This window comes from Neovison vison, chromosome 5 (assembly GCF_020171115.1).
Source record: "Neovison vison isolate M4711 chromosome 5, ASM_NN_V1, whole genome shotgun sequence".
Classification (NCBI taxonomy): domain Eukaryota; kingdom Metazoa; phylum Chordata; class Mammalia; order Carnivora; family Mustelidae; genus Neogale; species Neogale vison.
In genome coordinates this window covers 152,374,789-152,391,242 of record NC_058095.1, presented here as the reverse complement: position 1 = coordinate 152,391,242, position 16,454 = coordinate 152,374,789, and the positions used below count along the sequence as shown (strand labels likewise).

Here is a 16,454-nt window from a genome sequence, read left to right as displayed (position 1 = left end):
GCAGCGCAGAACGTGCTTACTCTTGAAATGATGTCATCCAACACTGCTGATCAGCCTGTCTCCCTTTCAGGCACCACCACGTAAGGAATTTATGTAACTTCATTTAGAAGATTAATCTGCGTACATTTCCTGCAAGCTAGAAACAGACAGACTGAGAAGAGTACTTACTTCTGCTCAACGTAGAGAGGATCAAAGAATTCCGTCGTGATTTTGTTGGCATACAGGGAACAACCAGTCATTGAGCACAACCCTACAAAGTATCAGAAGAAAGAACTGTGGTTAGTGTCTTCTCATTAACATCGTGAAGTACCTCGCTTGGGAGAAAGTTACTATTTACCTGACAGTATGAAGACAATCCCAGCCAAACAAGCAATCTTAGCTTTGGCTTTATCTGAGCCTCCGACTTTGGTACACTTCATTCCAAACAGGGCAAATATGGAACCAAAAAAGCCCAGGCTGACAGCAGCAATCATAAGGCCTCTACATGCCTGGATATAACCTGCAATTAGAATAGGTCACATCTCCGTTAACAGAAAACATGTGGCTGTCCAGGGAGAAATCCCCATTTTGCACTGTCCTTCTGAGTGATCGCTCTGTTTTCTGGAAAAAAAACAAAAACAAAAAAAAACAAAAAACAAAAAGAAAAACAAACAAACAAAACATCATCATAAAACAAGCAAGCCAGGAAAGCACACTTCTAGGATCAGGATGTGCACAATCCTCAGGATAGAGCCCCTGAACGCTGGTATTCCCACATTCACAGGTGAGGACACAGAGGCACCAGAGGTTACAGGATACACCAGAGATGAGTCAGTAAGAGACAAAAACAGATTCCACCCTGTTCTGACTACAAAATCCTTCTCTGTAAGAAACATCGTCTGCCACTGTCTCAATCCTTCTCCTCCTTCGCACATTTGACCTTTGAGATGGATGTTTTCATGGTTTTGAGATTATAAAAATTTATAATTGGGCAGCATGGTATTCTGATATTAATGGGACCTCACAAATGAGGCCAACTGGAATCCCATCAGAAACCATGATGAGTCTAAATCAAGAAGTATTTTAATGACATTTTATTATTTTCGGAGCACACAGAGGAAAAGCGGGTTTAGAAAAGCAGGATTGTTGGTGAGTGCTGTGAAGTGTGTAAACCTGGCAATTCACAGACCTGTACCCCTGGGGATAAAAATATATTATATGTTTATAAAAAATTTTAAAAAAAGAAAAGAAAAGCAGGATTGTTCTCTTACACTGTTGGTGGGAATGCAAGCTGGTGCAGCCGCTTTGGACAACAGTGTGGAATTTCCTCAAAAGTTCAAAATAAAGCTACCCTATGACCCAGCAATTGCACTACTGGGTATTTACCCCAAGATACAGATGTAGTGAAAAGAAGGGCCACATGCACTGCAATGTTCACTGCAGCAATGTCCACAATAGTCAAACTGTGGAAAGAGCTGAGATGCCCTTCAACAGACAAATGGATAAAGAAGATGTGGTTCATGTACACAATGGAATATTACGCGGCCATCAGAAAGGATGAATGTCCACCATTTGCATCGACATGGATGGAACTAGAGGAGATTCTGCTGATTGAAGTAAGTCAAGCAGAGAAAGACAATTATATGGTTTCACTTACTTGTGCAACATAAGGAACAGCATGGGGGACATTAGGAGAAGGAAGGGAAAAATGAAGGGGGGGAAATCAAGAGGGGGAGAGGAGCCATGAGAGACTATGGGCTCTGGGAAACAGACTAAGGGTTTCAGAGAGGTGGAATAGGTTGGCCCAGTGATGGGTATGAAGGAGGGCATGGGTTGCATGGAGCACTGGGTGTTATACACAAATAATGAATCACGGAACGTGACATCAAAAATTAATGATGTACTGTATGGTGAATAACAACATAATAAAATTTTTTCAAAAAAATTTTTAAAAAGCAGAGTTGTTTACTAAAAGAATACTCCATCATTATGAAATTAACTACATACATATAAATAGATGCTTTCCAAGCCCCCCAAAACCTCATTCTATTGGGTTGCCTGATCATTTCCTGGCACCACCCATTTTCTTAACCACCTGTTCTTACTTGCAGAGCCAAGGTGGGGGTCAACTTCGACATGGCTTTTGTCCAGACACTAACAAATTTTAAATTAACAGAATTTAAACCCATACATTTTAAGCACAGAAGGTCATTTTCATTTCAGCCTGAAACAGGGCCATACTTCAACCTGAAATAGCGATGGCATATACCAGGTGTAAGTAAATGTTGTGTTGAGTAAATGAACATATGTGTACATCAGGCTTACATACGGAAATAAGTTTTCTAATTTGAAAAGATTCATAAATACAGCAAGTCATTTATTGGTAGTATCCAGGGAAAGCCTACGATAAGTAATAATTCTAAGACCGCGGTAATTATAAATTCAAGAAATAAGGCTGACAGGTCACTTCCAGCCCACGTTGCTTTGAAATGAAATTTTAAGCCTCAATTCCATTGCTAGGATCTGTTTTGAAGAGTACTCTGAAAGTGCTCGGTTTAATTCCAACAAATTTAGACCTCCATGAAGGTAGACAGCAGTGACAATGTTCTATTTTATAATGTGAACTAATTCCACAGACAAAATAGTTCTGCTGGTAGTGAGGTTATCAAAAACAGCAAAACAAATTTATTATTAGCACAACAGGACAAAGGAGGCTTATTTGGGTAGCAATTATAATGCTGCAAGGCTATCTGGGTCTCTGCTGCATAAGACTGAGCCAGGTTTTGTTTTTGTTTTTTTTTAAATTTCCACCCTTAGTCCCCCAGCCAGACCTGGGGGGGTGGGGTGGTCGGGGAGCAGAGAGGCAGGCAGAAGCACAGATGGAGAGGAAGGCCCTTAGCCCCTCATAAGACTGGAGAACATCTATCAGGATAATCACAACTGGCTCATCATTTACCACCGGAGCTCCTGGGACAGTGTGGTTTCATTTTTTTTTTTTCCGGAGATTTATTGCAATCTCTGGTTTAGAGGTATGTTACTCTACTGTGACTAGCTGCAACCACGAAGCAGAGAAAACAGTCTGTATGAGAGGTAGCCTCTATAAGATATGCATAAATATTCTCTTAGAAAACTTCATTTACGTTCGCAATCATATGGGCTTGATGAGCAGAAGCAGGAGCCTGGCAAAAGGCGAAATCTACGATCTGATCATTTAGAACACAGGATGAGTTTTCCCAGATGTAGATGGGGCAAGAATCTCTGGTGGTCCATTCTATCCTTCATCTGACTTCATATGAAAACACCATGAGTCTTTAAACTGTATTCAACCGTTTTCTCCTAGAACTTCCTTCTGAGGTTCTCTTCCTGTTCTCCTGTCTCGGCCCTCAGGTCTGCAGCGGGACTGGTCACCTGGCACAAGCAGGAGAGGAGAAATACTGTCCCTGATGAGCCTGGGTCCTTGCTCAGGAACCACCAGAAGAACCCTGACCTGGAGGGAAAGGTAGCTGTCTCCAGCCTCCAACAGCAGTGGGGAAACTGCTAATTTGCTGTATGAACAAAGGAAGGCACCTGACCATACAATCAATGGCTAGAGGGAACAAAGAATAGGGACCGAGATTCTCCGCAGGATAAAGACCACCCTGGCTGCTGGCGGCAGATGGATTCCAGGTGTTGGTAAGCCTGGGGCTACCAGTCCTTAAAACACCCACAGACGCAGGCCTCAGGTGAGTTCCAACAAACTCAAGAGTTTATCTTTCGCAAGGCTAACCTCTGCAGCTTTGCTTATTAACAGTTCCAGAGGGCAAAACTTGCAAGTAAGTGAAGTGGTAGTAAAACCCAGTCAAGGAGGCCATTATTTTTGACAGGTCTAATTTACTGACACCTTTAATAGCTAATTAACACATTAAAGTGCTGAGGCATGAACATATTTACTTAGAAGTTCTCTGCCGTATAATTTATAGTTAACTCTCTTGGAAGAAATGGCAAACATTCCCACTAACACAAATAGATGGCAGGTACTAAAAACAACTTTGCTGGAAATGATTCTTAGATGAAGACTGTGCGGTGCTTTGAGAGGCATGGGAGCTGGAGATAAACAGAAATCACCAGCTTGTTCCACCGTGAAATTTTCAATTAGTAAAATACAGAGACTTTAAGTTAACGAATTCCGCTGGAGGAAACCTTCAAGGTGTCCCTTAAAAGTTAAGTGATTTCCAAATGATGTGTGCTTTATTCTCCATTTCAAACGAGCAAAAATGAAAACATCCACCTGGTGGAGACAACCCCCTGGTAGCACTCTTGTGAGCTGGTAGAGAGGGGGGAGAAAAAACAATGAGCTTTTCTTATGTGGGTAGCTTTGTGTGGCTTTTGCAAATCCTCCGAAAGAAGAGTGGAATGGGAGGAAGGCATGGAGCCCGAGGCTCAGGTCTGGATCTTCTACTTATTTACCTTCTGTGCGACTTGATTACATACCTTATCTCTCTGGAGCCTCAGTGTTCTCGTCTGTAAAACAGGGATGAGAGCATTTCCTTCGCAAGATGAACGGTACAAACAGCATCTGGCGAGTTTTAAGAAACTCACCAAAGCTTCCCTTCCATCGTACTAACCAGAACTTGGAGTTGGCGTCTTAACGTAAAATTAAATCTACACATTTAGCTTTTCTTGGTCTCATTTTCCTTACAGGGATGATACTGGGAAAAATGTCACCATCATCTATACCCAAGAAGCTCCTTCTTCTGCCTAAGAAGCTCCTTCTTCGCCTAGAGAGAGTTGTGGGCCTTCTCTTTTCCTTCCTGGATTCTCTTTTCAATCTAGAGCCTCTGCCTGGGTTAAGGGGAGGGCTGGCTTGCTCAGGCCTGTGGTCACCAAGGCCTACGGTAATGCAGCCTTCTCTGCCCCTTCAAAGAAGTGTCAGGGAGTCCAATGGGCCGTGCGATGTTGGCTGGACCTCTTAGAACTAGCCTCCACCAGTAGCTGCCCTGGGGAATACAGCAGACCCCTTATGGCGGGGCCTGCTCCGGGAAGGTCAGCTTGTAGGATGGGGGGGATCAACTCCTCTACGTGAAAACAAAGCTGTGTGATTAAACCCCCCAAGATGTTATTCTGAGAGACACAGAAAAGTAAGGCTAAACACTCTGGCAATGCTGTCTTAAGCCACAGAAGACAGAGGTGGCAGGAAATTTATAAATTTGATCATAGTACACATTTCAAAGTTTTGTGTAAGAAAAGGTATCATAAATGTAAAGACAAGCAATGGGCTGAGATTGTAATGTATATTGCAAGTCCAGGACTGACCTCCAAAATTTAAAAAAAAAAATCTTTTTATTTTTAAGATTTTTTTTTATTATTATTATTTGACAGAGATCACAAGCAGGCAGAAAGGCAGGCAGAGAGAGAGAGGAGGAAGCAGGCTCCCCAGAGAGAGAGCAGAGAGCCCGATGCGGGGCTCAATCCCAGGACCCTGAGATCACGACCTGAGCCAAAGGCAGAAGCTTTAACCCACTGAGCCACCCAGGCGCCCCCCCCCCAAAAAAAATCATTTACGGGCACTAGCCTGACTCAGTCAGAAGACTCTTGATCTGTGGGGTTGTGAGTTTGATCCCCAAAATGGGTGTAGAAACTGTGTGGATAAAGAAATAAAGTTAAAAAACAATTATTTAGGGGTGCGTGGTTGGCTCCGTTGGTAGAGCCTATGACTCTTGACCTTGGGGTTGTATGTTTGAGCCCCACATTGGGTGTAGAGATTACTTAAAAATAAAATCTTAGACAAACCATAAGTGACTCTTAATCTCATGAAACAAACTGTGGGTTGCTGGGGGGAGGGGGGTTGGGAGAAGGGGGGTAGGGTTATGGACATTGGGGAGGGTATGTGCTTTTGGGTAAATTGGAAGGGGAGGTGAACCATGAGAGACTATGGACTCTGAAAAACAATCTGAGGGGTTTGAAGTGGCGGGGGGGTGGGAGGTTGGGGTACCAGGTGGTGGGTATTATAGAGGGCACAGCTTGCATGGAGCACTGGGTGTGGTGAAAAAATAATGAATACTGTTTTTCTGAAAATAAATAAATTGGAAAAAAAATTTTTTTTAAATAAATAAATAAAATCTTAAAACAATCACTTTCCATGGAATGGAGGGAGATATTTGCAAATGACACTACAGACAAAGGGCTGATATCCAAGATCTATAAAGAACTCCTCAAACTCAACACACACAAAACAGATAGTCATATCAAAAAATGGGCAGAAGACATGAATAGACACTTCTCCAAAGAAGACATACAATACAAATGGCTAACAGACAGATGAAAAAGTGTTCATCATCCCTAGCCATCACGGAGATTCTAATCAAAACCACATTGAGATATCACCTTACACCAGTTAGAATGGCCAAAATTAACAAGACAGTAAACAAGTGTTGGAGAGGATGTGGAGAAAGGGGAACCCTCTTACACTGTTGGTGGGAATGCAAGTTGGTGCAGGCTCTTTGGAAAACGGTGTAGAGATTCCTTAAGAAATTAAAAATAGAGCTACCCTATGACCCCGCAATTGCACTACTGGGTATTTACCCCAAAGATACTGATGTAGTGAAAAGAAGGGCCACATGCGCCCCAATGTTCATAGCAGCAATGGCTACAGTTGCCAAACTGTGAAAAGAACCAAGATGTCCTTCAACGGACAAATGGATAAAGAAGATACAGTCCATATATACAATGGAGTATTATGCCTCCATCAGAAAGGATGAATACCCAAATTTGTATCAACGTGGACGGGAAATAAGTGAAATAAGTCAAGCAGAGAAAGCTAATTACCCTATGGTTTCACTTACTTGTGGAGCATAAGGAATAACATGGAGGACATGGGGAGATAGAGAGGAGAAGTGAGTTGGAGGAATCGGAGGGGGAGACAACCCATGAGAGACCGTGGACTCTAAGAAACAAACTGAGGGTTTTGGACGGAAGGGGGGTGGAGGGATGGGTGAGCCTGGTGGTGGGTATTAAGGAGGGCACGTATTGCATGGAGCACTGGGTGTGGTGCATGAACAATGAATTTTGAAACACTAAAAAGAAATAAAATTAAAATAAAATAAAATTAAAAAACCCAATCATTTATATCGGGAGGAAACAAGGGACTGTAGGCATAAGATATAGGCAGGCAATGTATGAAAGAGAAGAAAGAAAGTGGTCAATAAATACATGATAAAGTGGTAAAAATCATTGGCAAAAACTTGGGAAATACTGATGAAAATGATAACAGGATACTATGTCACCTCTGATGCTGGATGAAAAACTTAGTGGTGAGAATGCAGAGAAACAGGCATCCTCGTATGTTGTTGGTGGACTGCGATTTGACGCTATAAACCGAACATTAAAATGTATCATCTACCCCCTGACAGTACCGTTTCTCAGTATCTACTTTACAGAAATACACAAGTGCACAACGAGATGAATATTAAGATTTTCAGTGCAGCACCAGCACCAACGACAGGCTGGAAAGGGCCCGTTGTCCGACAAGGAGAAAGTAGTTCGGCAAACCAGGCTGTCCAGACTTACGCACCCTGTGCAGTTGTTCGAAAGAGTTACTTCTATATGTGCTGGCTGGGAAGGGTATGTTATTAATTTTAGAATACTGCAGAACAGGGAGTATGAAGTCATTTATGTTTTTTTTTAAGCCATTTCCTAGACACGTGAGCACACATGAAAGGCCATTTTGCAAGTTGGGTTGTACATTAATGTCACTCCTTTTTTTTCTCCAACCTCAACTCTCTCCAAAGCCTCATAACTGTAGGGCTCTGCCCCCCAAGTCTCATGCTAAGTGCACTCTCATAAGATGACAACGTCACCATTCTGCACCCCACCGGTCTTCACGGAGCCTTTCTTCCTCACTCCTCTCTCTCTTGTCCCCCAGCTGTCTTCTAGAAGGGATCGGATCTGGCACACTATCTCAGGTAACAACACAGTTAACAGCAGAAGAATGCACTTAGGACAGTAACCATCAATCCCCAATTCCCGAATGTAAACCACAGAAACAAGAGCCTGCCTGTTCAAAGCATCTGCCTGAATGTGTGCTCTACAGAGCATGGGAAATTCACCAGTAATTCGAGGGAATCAGCAGTGTCCCAGCTACTTCTTTTACACAACAGACCAAGACCTGGGTGTCACCCATCTAAAACCAGGCATGTTCGCCTGTCTGTGGAGGTTCCATCAAATACCACATTGAGCAACAGTCTGTTTTTCGTGGCAAACACTGTGTTAGGGGAATTAATTATTGTCTTTTATGGAGTCAGCTATGCAAATAAAAACCTGTCATGGAATAATAAAACAAAACCTTTTTTTTTTTTTTAAAGAAGGAAAGAAAACACCTCGAAACTAGAGGTAATGCAAATGACTATCCTTCAATTTGTGCCTGGATCTACTGAGTCCTGTCGAACCTAGAACTTGAGCAGTCATGGTAACTGGGCTGACATCCACTCCTTCCAAAACTAAAACAGAGAGGCGCCTGGGTGGCTCAGTGGGTTAAGCCTCTGACTTCTGCTGAGGTCATGATCTTAGGGTCCTGGGTTCAAGCCGCCCATTAGGCTCTCTGCTCAGCAGGGAGCCTGTTTCCCCCTCTCTGCCTGCCTCTCTGCCTACTTGTGATCTATCTGTCAAATAAATAAATAAAATCTTGAAGAAAATAAAAAAGAAACTAAAACACCAGTTTTCTATGTGACCATCTACCTGTTGCTCTAATGCCATACAATGGAGAACACAACTAAAAACAAACGATCTACGAAAGAACCGCAGGAGAGAGACCCGGAGAGCAGATGAGGGAGGCACCGACACAGTCCTTGGCAGTCTCTGGCACAAGATTCTTGCTAGCCAGGATTCTCTACCCACTGCGGCACAGGCAAGGGCTATTTATTTGTCTAAAACTTGGAGGAAGCATTAAAGCCCAGGAGGACACATTTGTTGAAGCGTGGGGTTGTTTTCTTTCTCCCTTGGGAAGGAAGTTGGGGAGCGGTGGGAACCGGTTGACACTCCCCGCAATATGTTTATTTCCCCCTTGCCTATTTTTAAAAGAACTGACAAAACGGTTAAAGGGAGTTGAGGACAAGCAAATTTGGCTTTGACATGTGGATGATACCACTTTACTCAGGATCCAGCTCTTTCGGGGAGTGCTGGGTGAAGGGGACCAGCGTCACTCCGTGTCCTAACAGTCCCCGAGAGATGGGGGTCCCGCAACCGTGTCCTCGACTCTCGGGACTGCAAAGGTGCTTCCCTCCGCACCCCCCCTCCCGTCTCCTGAGTCGCCCACCCTCCCCCCCTCAGGTGTGTCCCCCTCTCCCGCCCCGGGGTGCCGGGCTCGAGCAGGCGCCCCCGCGGGACACGCGTCCCGACACGGCGGCGAAGGGCATGGGGCTCTCCGCGGCTCCCCCAGGCTCTGGGGGTAAAGCGGACCCGGGCCTCGGAGGGAGTCCGGCCGGGGGGAGGGGTCAGGGGGCCAAGAGGGCGCCCGCGGCCCCGCCGGGCTGGAGCGAGGGCCGGGGGCAGGGGCCGAGGGGATGCAGACCGTCCAGCGCCAGCATGGAGGGGAAGTCCTTGCAGTTGGAGACGCCCGTGGAGTCGGTAACGCACGTCTTCCACAGGTTGGCCCAATAGGTGGCGGTGGTGATGACCGTGCCGTCGATGGTGGACACCTTCCAGTAGTCGGTGGGCAGCGTGGAGGACACCAGCACCCAGCCGGAGATGGAAACCATGAAGGCGATGATCTCCGAGGCCGTGCTAGCCATGCCGCCCGCTGCAGCCGCTCTCGCACTCGCGCCTCCACTGGGCGCCACGGCCCCCCGCGCTCCCGGCCCCGGGCTCCGCCCCGCCCCGCCCCGCCCCGCCCCGCCCTGCCCCGCCCCGTCCGCGGGCCGGCGCTAGGGGGCGCGCACGGGCCCGAGGACAGGACGCTCCCTCCGGGGCGGAGAGGGCTGGCGGGGAGCTCTTAGGCTCGCTGCCTGGGTTCTCTCCAGCCAGCTGGCCCGGCGCCCAGGGTCGGGGGGGCTGGGGGAAACGTGGCTGCGCTCCCCTCGGCCCCAGCCCCGGTATCTCGGGGCCGGGACCCTGGAGAGCGGCGATCCTGTTGGACAGACTGGCAGCAGGATGTGGACAGCCCGCCTCGTGCCCCCCCACCTCCCTCCTCCCCCCTCCCCCGCCCCTCCATTCTCCTCCTCCTCCCCCTCCATCCTCCTCCCCCTCCCCCGTCCTACCCCTGGCAAATAGCTCGGCTTCTAGAGTGCAAAAGCAGAGCAGAAAAAGCCTTCCGAAAGGACACGGCCTGCCAGATCACGCCGCAGCCCTAGGCTTGCTGAACTCTAAAGGTTTTCATGCTACGCTCCTCTGCGTGACCCTGTTCTGCCTGTCACGGAGGGACGACTGCAGTTCTGGGCTTGAAATAGGCCTTGCCCTTAAATCTCTGCAGTTCTTTTTTGGCCGCGCGATATGCAAAAAGTCATCCTAAGAGGTGTGGGTCACAGGCTTAAATTCAAGACCGCAGGACGTGGAGCGCGCAAGCTCAGTGGCAGCCTTCCTTGCCATTTTGATCTTGAATGTTCCAGCCTCAAGCCTGGCCTGCTTGTGCCCGTGCAGTACGCGTAGGACAAGCAGTTAAGACATTTTCCCTGGACGTCCCGTCTTGCTCCCAGTTCTGCGAGTCTGTTCTATCAGCGGATGGCTCTGTCACAGTGAACACTGTTCCATATCTTGTTTTACTTTATTTTTGGGGACTGCCACCTTTTGTACCTAAATGAAAAATAAACTCATTCGTGTCTTCGTTGCTGTATCGAGTTAAACATAAAGATCAAGTTGTCCTTTCAGTTTCTGAGGTCACGAATCTGGGCATAAATAAGAGAACAAAGACGCTGGCTTTATTATGGGGTTATTTGTCCCTTTAAAGTTCTTGCGGTTCTTGGTATGAGCTTTCAGGATTCACTTCTTGCCAAAAGTAACCAAAGGTCTAAAAACCTGTAAATCAGTCCTCTACAATAAAGCTAGTTGCTAACCCTCTGCTTCACACTTTCACTCACTGTGAAGAGTTTCTCAATTCCTCTTTGTCACTGTCTTTTAATATCTTTTTAAATTTTAATTCCAGTATAATTCACATATAGTGTTAATAGTAGTTTCAGGTGTACAGTATAGAAGTCGACAACGCTATACATGGCTCAGTGCTCATCACCATAAGTGTGCTCTTGTCACTTTTTGTTTCAACCAAATTGGTACAGAATGAAAGTAGAAGTGATTAGATGTCTGTGAAGAAAAGAGAAGTTTGGACTATAGAATCATCGAAATTTACATTAGGAAGGACCGTTGGAGACCATTAGGACACACTCCATGCTCAGCCCAATTAGTCTATTTCTTGAGATAGTATTTGGTTCATGCTACAGTTTCAGGCCCATGGGGTTCAATGCATTTGTTCTGGTTTTGTTTTGTATTGGGTTGACAGCCTTTTAGAAAGTTTTTCTGTATAATGAGCTCAAATCTGTCTCTTTTCCTTTTTTTTTTTTTTAAGATTTTATTTATTTACTTGAGAGAGAGGGGGCACACAGGGAGAGGGAGAAGCAGACTCCCCGCTGAGCAGGGAGCCTGATGCAGGGCTCTAACCAAGGACCCCAGGATCATGACGCAAGCGGAAGGCAGATGTTTAACGGACTGAGCCGCTCAAGCGCCTCAACCCCGTCTCTTTTTCTTCCACATAAATGCTATCATCTGTGCTGAGACAACACAAGGTAAGTCCTACTCTGGAGCCAGGCAGCAGCCCCGGCAGCTGTGTTGTGTGTGCACAGTCGTGTCATGCTTTGTACGAATGGGAATAAGGATGAAGATGGTGTGTCCTGGTGTGTCAAGCTTCAAAAGAGTTTGGGAAGCACCTGGTACCCCTCATCCTTCTCATCTTTGCTGCTGTTTGAATAGATCACCTTTCTCTATTGACTACAAACTGTCCACTATTCTCACTATTCTTTTGTATGATTTGCCTTTTAATGAGATTTTATCACCTCCTTTCTTGCCCTCCAGTGTATTTCCATTATGATCTCTCTGCCATATTCTTTTCTGACTGATCTATTTCTAACCCAGTTTACTATTCAGAAAACACAAAAATCATGAACCAGGACATTCCCTATGGCGTTTCCTAAAATTCAAAATTGCACGCATTTGGGTTTTGTACTTTATTTCTAGCTTTGTTTGACAGTCTTTTCGTGTCTTCCTCCTGGCAGGTACTAAATTTATTGATTCTTTCTTTCTTTCTTTTTTTTATTTCTTCCAGAAAAAACCCTGAGTCATTTGACACACAGAAAAGTATAGTATTGTGCTCTGAAGACTCAAGCAGTTCCTAATTTAATAATAGGTTGGTTCTAGATTTCATTGTTTGGAATCAAAGCTCATTGTGTGTTTTAAAGAAAGAACTATGAAGAATGGTTTGGTGTTTTAGACCAGCCCCTGAATGTTTATTTAACAGATTATGTAGCTTTCCCTATTGTACTTTAAAAAACATCCATAAGGGGCGCCTAGGTGGCTCAGTGGGTTAAAGCCTCTGCCTTCTGCTCAAGTCATGATTTCAGGGTCCTGGAATCGAGCCCCGCATTGGGCTCTCTGCTCAGCGGTGAGCTTGCTTCCCCCTCTCACTCTCTGCCTGCCTCTCTGCCTACTTGTGATCTCTTGTCTGTCAAATAAATAAATCTTTTTTTTTTTTTTTTTAATCCATAAACCCAGGGGTACCTGGGTGGCTCAGTCCGTTAGGTGGTGGACTCTTGATTTCCGCTCAGGTCATGATTCAGGGTCCTGGAATCGAGCCCCTGTGCAGGCTTCATGCTTGGTGGGCATGCTTGTGGTTTCTCTCTCACCCTCTGCCCCTCCTCCTGCTCATGTGGGCTCACTCTCTTCGTCTCTCTCTAAAATAAATAAGTAAATCTTTTTTTTTTTTTTTAAGATTTTGTTTATTTTTATTTGAGAGAGAGATAGAGAGAGAGCATGAGAGAGAAGAAGGTCAGAGGGTGAAGCAGACTCCCCGTGGAGCTGTAGCCCGATGGGGGACTCAATCCCGGGACTCTAGGATCATGACCTGAGCTGAAGGCAGTCACTCAACCAATGGAGCCACCCAGGTGCCCCTAAATAAGTAAATCTTAAAAAAAGAATCCATGAATCTGGATCACCATTGCAACATAGTTTCCAAAAGGGGGAAAAAAAAAAGTATTCCAACTTGGAACTCCAAGAAAGACTTTCTTTCTCTCTGCTGCATCACCAGACCATTTATTTAAGCCCAGAATCTCCGGGGGTAATGCCGGGGTGAGTTTTCCAAAGCTTCTAGTGTATAAGTGTATAACCAGGCTGGGAACCACAGCTCTGACTGGTTGAGATATATATATATATATGTCTATAAACTGTTAGTTTAGTAAAACAGATGGTGTGCATTATAGAGAGAAAGAAAATGAATCTCTTGGTTGAAAACTTTGAAAAAAGAAATATTCTTTTACTCTGTAAAAGAGTAAAAAAGAGACTGTGGCCCACAATTTCAACTTCAAAGCAGTTGAAAATACCTCAAGGGATCCATAAATTAAGACCTGGATGGCAATGCTATTAGCTCCTTTGCCTGCTGAAACAGACTAGGGTCGTCACGCCTGTGGATTTGATTCATTTCTTTTACTTTTATCCTTTGTCCGTTGTATGAGGTTAGACAGCCTAAACTCTTTCTTTTTCTTCCCTGGCACGTCCTGCATAATTGCCAAAGACTTCTATTTTAGAACCCACAAGTGCCTGACCAAAAGATGAAAATGTTAACTTCCTTCAGTACCTAGAGAGCATTATGTAATGAATCAAGCATCTATTTTAAAACGTCTTATATTCTATATATTTCAAAACCTGTTCAGTCAGAAGAAACCTTAGACTATGCAACAACATACTTCAACGTAAGAATATCTAAAAAATAAAAAGAGACTGAATAGAAATTTTTTAAAAATCTCTAAATAAATGGTCTATTTCACTTTAAGATTATAGATTCCCAGATAACCTTTGCAGTTAATCTGCAAACCTATTTACAGAGTACCTTTCCGTTGAGAAATGCTTCCTTATTTTCTTCAGGATTCAGTTCACTGAAATTTTTATTTACTTATTCATGATGATCTATCCTTAATTTTTTTTTAAAGATTTTATTTATTTACTTGACAGACAGAGATCACAAGTAGGCAGAGACAAAGGGGGAAGCAGGCTCCCTGCTGAGCAGAGGGCCTGATGTGGAGCTTGAGATCCCAGGACCCTGAGATCATGACCTGAGCCGAAGGCAGAGGCTTTAACCCACTGAGCCACCCCGGTGCCCCCATTCTTACTTTGAATATTGTGTGAATACAGCTAGAAAGTTGCTTCTCCAAGTTATTCAAAGTAACATCTTAATTAACTAACAATATTCTGGTCTTTACAAAAAAACGCGGATTTTTTTCCAATATGAAGATACTAATTTATCTATAAATTAATAAATTTGACAAGGAGCCAGCGAATGTCCTGAAAGATATTCTGAACTTTTCCCCTTTTGAGACCTACACCACTGAGATTAGCATTGGAAGTTATTTCTTGGGCATTATTATGCTTATTAAGGATAAATAGAGGACTCCCCCCACCACCTGCCCCAGGGTTGTTTAATAGGAGTGAAACCAGTTTAGCCGACTTAACAGGAGATTTGCAGAAATTCTTTACTTGAGATTCAACTCACCTGCCAAACAACACAGGTGTGCCTCTTAACTCAAGGATTTTCTAGGCATCAGATTTGGTTTCAGTAGACATTAGCTCCTTCCTAGATGCCAGGGAGGTGGGTGCTGCTAATCAGGGGGGAAGAAACTAAGTTCTGATCAAGTAGTATTAACTAGAAAAACAACTACCCAGGAGCCAAATACTGTTACACCATGTTAGAGAAGACATTAATGCCGATACTAAGAGAGTAAAATAGCGTATCTGTGTTCTTTTTCCTTCTATTTTCCCTAAGACTCTGTTTATCTTAATGCTCTACACTAATTCTATCGAGGCAAATTCTATGATATTTATAATCTCCTTAGCAGGAAAGCTACTACAGAGTGATCGGAGTATTATGGGAATGAACACTCATGCTTATTATTGCATCATTACTCATATATTTGCGTGTATATATGTATGTGTATATATATATAATTTTTCTGCAAATTATGAGGAAACAGTGTTTTTATTTTGGCATTTGGTATTGTCTAAGGCTGTACTGTATCAGAACAGTTCACTGGGGGGGCGGGGCGCCTGGGTGGCTCAGTCTGTTAAGCCTCTGCCTTCAGCTCCAGTCAAGATCCAAGGGCTCTGGGATCCAGTCCTGCATCCGGCTCCCTGCTCTTCGGGGAGCCTGCTTCTCCCTCTGTGTGCTGCTCCCTCCACTTGTGCTCTCCCTCTCTGACAAATAAATAAATAAAATCTAAAAAAAAAAAAAAGAAGAAGAATGTTTCAATGGACCTGTTGCAAGTTGGTGGCATGTATTTTGTGGACTTGTTTTTCCTGCATTACATTTAAAATGCACTAAATCCCTGGCTAAATGTAACAAATCAGGAAACGACAGGTGTTGGTGAGGATGTGGAGAAAGGGGAACCCTCCTACACCGTTAGTGGAAATGCAAGCTCGTGCAATCATTCTGGGAAATGGCATGGAGGTTCCTCAAAAAGTTGAAAATAGAGCTGCCCTACGACCCAGCAATCGGACTACTGGGTATTTACCCTAAAGATACAAATGTAGTGATCCGAAGGGACATGTGCACCTGAATGTTTATAGCAGCAATGTCCACAATAGCCAAACTATGGAAAGATCCCAGATGTTCATCGACAGATGAATAGATAAAGAAGATGTGATATATATAGACAATGGAATACCTCTCAGCCATCAAAAAAAAAAGAAATCTCGCCATTTGCAACCACAGGGATGGAACTAGAGAGTGTTAAGCTAAGTGAAGTAAGTCAGTCAAAGACAATTATCATATGATCTCACTCGTATGTGGAATTTAAGAAACAAAACAGAGGCTCATAGGGGAAGGGAGGAAAAATAAAACAAGACAAAATCAGAGAAGGAGACAAACCATAAAAGACCCTTAATCATGGGAAACAAACGGAGAGTTGCAGGAGGGGAGGGAGAAGGGAGGGTAACTGGGTGTTGGACATTAAGGAGGACACGTGATGTAAAAGACTGATGAATGACTGAATACCTCTGGAACTAATAATACTCTATGTTAATTAATTGAATTTAAATATAAAAAATGCTTTCATTCCCAATTCTGAGGTACTTGGGGCCATCTAGATTCCTCTTGATCCTCTGGAGGGGTAAGTTTTGGCCCCCAGTAGCTCACAGCTGTCCTGGTGAATACCCCTCCAGCCAGAAAGGACTCTCACTCAGGGATGCTAGAATCTTCCCGTGCGTGCTTGCAGATCGGTTGGTTGTATTTCGCTAGTCAATAAGCATCTCATGAA

At 44.3% G+C, this 16,454-nt stretch overlaps 1 protein-coding gene across 4 annotated transcripts in view; it reads right to left on the bottom strand.

Annotated features, from left to right (window-relative positions):
* CLDN10 (claudin 10) overlaps positions 1-16,454 on the bottom strand; it is a 117,751-nt gene that overhangs the window by 15,408 nt on the left and 85,889 nt on the right. For 2 of the 4 annotated variants that reach the window (XM_044249967.1, XM_044249968.1), the window contains exons 2-3: positions 338-499; positions 169-250 (exon numbers count right to left, since the gene is read on the bottom strand). In XM_044249967.1, coding sequence (XP_044105902.1) covers positions 169-250; positions 338-499 — 244 coding nt within the window. Of the gene's footprint in view, positions 1-168; positions 251-337; positions 500-5,530; positions 5,597-9,523; positions 9,760-16,454 lie in introns of those variants that run through there. The other 2 variants (XM_044249965.1, XM_044249966.1) reach the window with 2 other exon arrangements.